This window comes from Calidris pugnax, unplaced genomic scaffold (genome assembly GCF_001431845.1).
Source record: "Calidris pugnax isolate Ruff unplaced genomic scaffold, ASM143184v1 scaffold14, whole genome shotgun sequence".
Taxonomy (NCBI): domain Eukaryota; kingdom Metazoa; phylum Chordata; class Aves; order Charadriiformes; family Scolopacidae; genus Calidris; species Calidris pugnax.
The window spans coordinates 15,434,022-15,436,877 of record NW_015090793.1 but is presented as its reverse complement, the minus strand read 5'-3'; the positions used below and the strand labels follow the sequence as shown (position 1 = coordinate 15,436,877).

Below are 2,856 nucleotides of genomic sequence, written 5' to 3'. Positions count from 1 at the left end.
GGTACCTGGTTGCTGTGCGGCATCCCGTAGAGAGCCTCCACCAGGTCAGCTGCCCGCTTCAGCAAGACCTCCTGGGCAGAGAGTGGGACGGGGCTCAGGAGGAGCTGCACCCCACCCCATCTACACATGGGGGACATGCAGACACCCTGCCCCATCACCCTGCCGCATCCCCACACCAGTGACGTGTCCCCATGCCAGCGCCTGCCCAGAGTGCCATGCGATGCCCAGAGCCCCAGCCCAGCACCCCACAGCAGACCCATGGGGCTGGGACCCACGGGGTCCATTGCACCCACCCATGTCCCTCCCTGTGTCCCCCCATGGACCCTCATTCCCCTGGGTCTGCTGGGGCAGCGGAAGCAGCACAAACACCCCCCCACACACAGTGGGAGCTGAGGGTCAGGGTGCCAGGCCAGCCTGCGGGCTGCACCCAGCTCAGGGGGGTGGTGCAGGGGCTCTGTGTCCCCCTCCCTGTCCCTTGGTCCTCTGGCACTGCTAGGGAAGACCTCTGTGTCTGGGCAAGGTGGTGTCCATCACCCATGGGTGATGGCGTGTCCCTGCTGGGGGTTATGGAGCACGGCAGGGAGGTACCTGGTTGCTGTGCGGCATCCCGTAGAGAGCCTCCACCAGGTCAGCTGCCCGCTTCAGCAGGACCTCCTGGGCAGAGAGTGGGACGAGGCTCAGGAAGAGCTGCACCCCCACCCCATCTACACATGGGGGACATGCAGACACCCTGCCCCATCACCCTGCCGCATCCGCCTCCACCAGGTCAGCTGCCCGCTTCAGCAGGACCTCCTGGGCAGAGAGTGGGACGAGGCTCAGGAAGAGCTGCACCCCCACCCCATCTACACATGGGGGACATGCAGACACCCTGCCCCATCACCCTGCCGCATCCCCACACCAGTGGGCTGGGGGGGCCTGGCAGGATGGGTGGGGGGGTGGTACCTGGTTGCTGTGCGGCATCCCGTAGAGAGCCTCCACCAGGTCAGCTGCCCGCTTCAGCAAGACCTCCTGGGCAGAGAGTGGGACGGGGCTCAGGAGGAGCTGCACCCCACCCCATCTACACATGGGGGACATGCAGACACCCTGCCCCATCACCCTGCCGCATCCCCACACCAGTGACGTGTCCCCATGCCAGCGCCTGCCCAGAGTGCCATGCGATGCCCAGAGCCCCAGCCCAGCACCCCACAGCAGACCCATGGGGCTGGGACCCACGGGGCCCATTGCACCCACCCATGTCCCTCCCTGTGTCCCCCCATGGACCCTCATTCCCCTGGGTCTGCTGGGGCAGCGGAAGCAGCACAAACACCCCCCCACACACAGTGGGAGCTGAGGGTCAGGGTGCCAGGCCAGCCTGCGGGCTGCACCCAGCTCAGGGGGGTGGTGCAGGGGCTCTGTGTCCCCCTCCCTGTCCCTTGGTCCTCTGGCACTGCTAGGGAAGACCTCTGTGTCTGGGCAAGGTGGTGTCCATCACCCATGGGTGATGGCGTGTCCCTGCTGGGGGTTATGGAGCACGGCAGGGAGCACGGTACAGCATCTGCGCCCAGCCCCGGGCAGGGGGTCCCTACCTTGGGCAGGCGCTCGGGGTCCCCAGGGTGCCGGGGGATGACCTTCTGCAGCCGCTGGAACCCGTAGTCGATGGTGGGCTCGTTCAGCGCTGCCGAGAGAGGGGCACTCAGCGGCTGCTGTGTGCGGGACCACCCTGTCCCCCCCTGCCCTGACCCCACGGGGAAACTGAGGCATGGACTGTGGGGCTCAGGGTTGAGCTGGGGCAGAGCTGGGAGGGAACCCCACCTCCTGCATGGACACCTCAGCTGTCCCACCTACCCCTGACCCATGCCAACAGCCCCTGCGCCCCTTCCTCTCCCACTCCCCTGTCTGCAGCCGCAGCCCCCAGCCCCACTGCGGGGGTCCAGAGTGCTGGAGTGGGGCAGGAGCTGGGGTGACATGGAGCAGGGCATGAAGCCAGCGTGAGGACAATGTCCAAGCCAGTGGCAAGATGCTATGGCACATGGCACACAGCCACAATGGTGGCACCGGTCCTCCCCTACACTGTGCACTCTGTCCTGCCCACCTCACACACGTGTGCATGTCCCCGCTCACCTCACACAACATGCACGGGGCCCCTGGAATCACTACCTGGGGGGTTTCAATACTGTTTTGCCCTCACCCCATCACCCCATTTGTACCCCCAACCCTGTCCCTGCCAGCAGGTCCTCCCAAGTCACAAAACTACCCTGCCCCTAACTCTACCCCCTACCCAACCCTGTCCTGCCCCAAACCTTTGCCCTACGCCCGTCCCCTTGCATCCTGCCCATCCCCTCACCCTAACCCTGCTGTGTAGCTGCTGTTGGGGGGATCCCTGGGTCAGGGTAGGGTTGTCTCCAGGGGCTGGCAGTGAGCACAGAGATGCTCTGGGCATCGTCCTGGAGGTCTAGGGTCCCTTCGCCGGGGGTCTGCTCCCCTCCTCACCGGTGTAGACGAAGCGTCCTGGGGCACCCTTGCAGAACTGCTTGGACTTGTAGGAGAGCGTCACCTCCACCACGCCGGGGATGTGTCGTGGGGGGGTCTGCACCCGGATGGCGTGAGGCGTGATGAGCTGCAGGGTGAGACAGGGCTCAGCCCGTGGCCGGGGGAGGTCATGCCAGCCCCCTGCCACCCCTCCATGCACCCCCCCTACCTCGCTCCACACCAGCATGGTGCCGAAGACGACCTGCAGCCCATCGAAGAAGTTGTCCCCGATGACGATGACGGTGGCACCTCCGGTGGTCCAGCCCTCGCTGGGGCTGATGGCTTTGATGCAGGGGGTGGCTGCTTCGGGCGGGAGGGGAGAGACAGGGCAGCAGTGAGTGTGGGGGC

General features: G+C 66.1%; 1 protein-coding gene across 8 annotated transcripts in view; it reads right to left on the bottom strand.

The window, feature by feature from the left end:
• Nucleotides 1-2,856, bottom strand: part of LOC106884618 (transcription factor COE1-like) — a 21,784-nt gene that overhangs the window by 3,329 nt on the left and 15,599 nt on the right. For 4 of the 8 annotated variants that reach the window (XM_014936124.1, XM_014936130.1, XM_014936129.1 and 1 more), the window contains exons 10-12: nt 2,470-2,596; nt 1,566-1,654; nt 943-1,008 (exon numbers count right to left, since the gene is read on the bottom strand). In XM_014936124.1, the coding sequence (XP_014791610.1) occupies nt 943-1,008; nt 1,566-1,654; nt 2,470-2,596 (282 nt within the window). Of the gene's footprint in view, nt 1-588; nt 655-942; nt 1,009-1,565; nt 1,655-2,469; nt 2,597-2,677; nt 2,812-2,856 lie in introns of all 8 variants that reach the window. The other 4 variants (XM_014936127.1, XM_014936131.1, XM_014936125.1 and 1 more) reach the window with 3 other exon arrangements.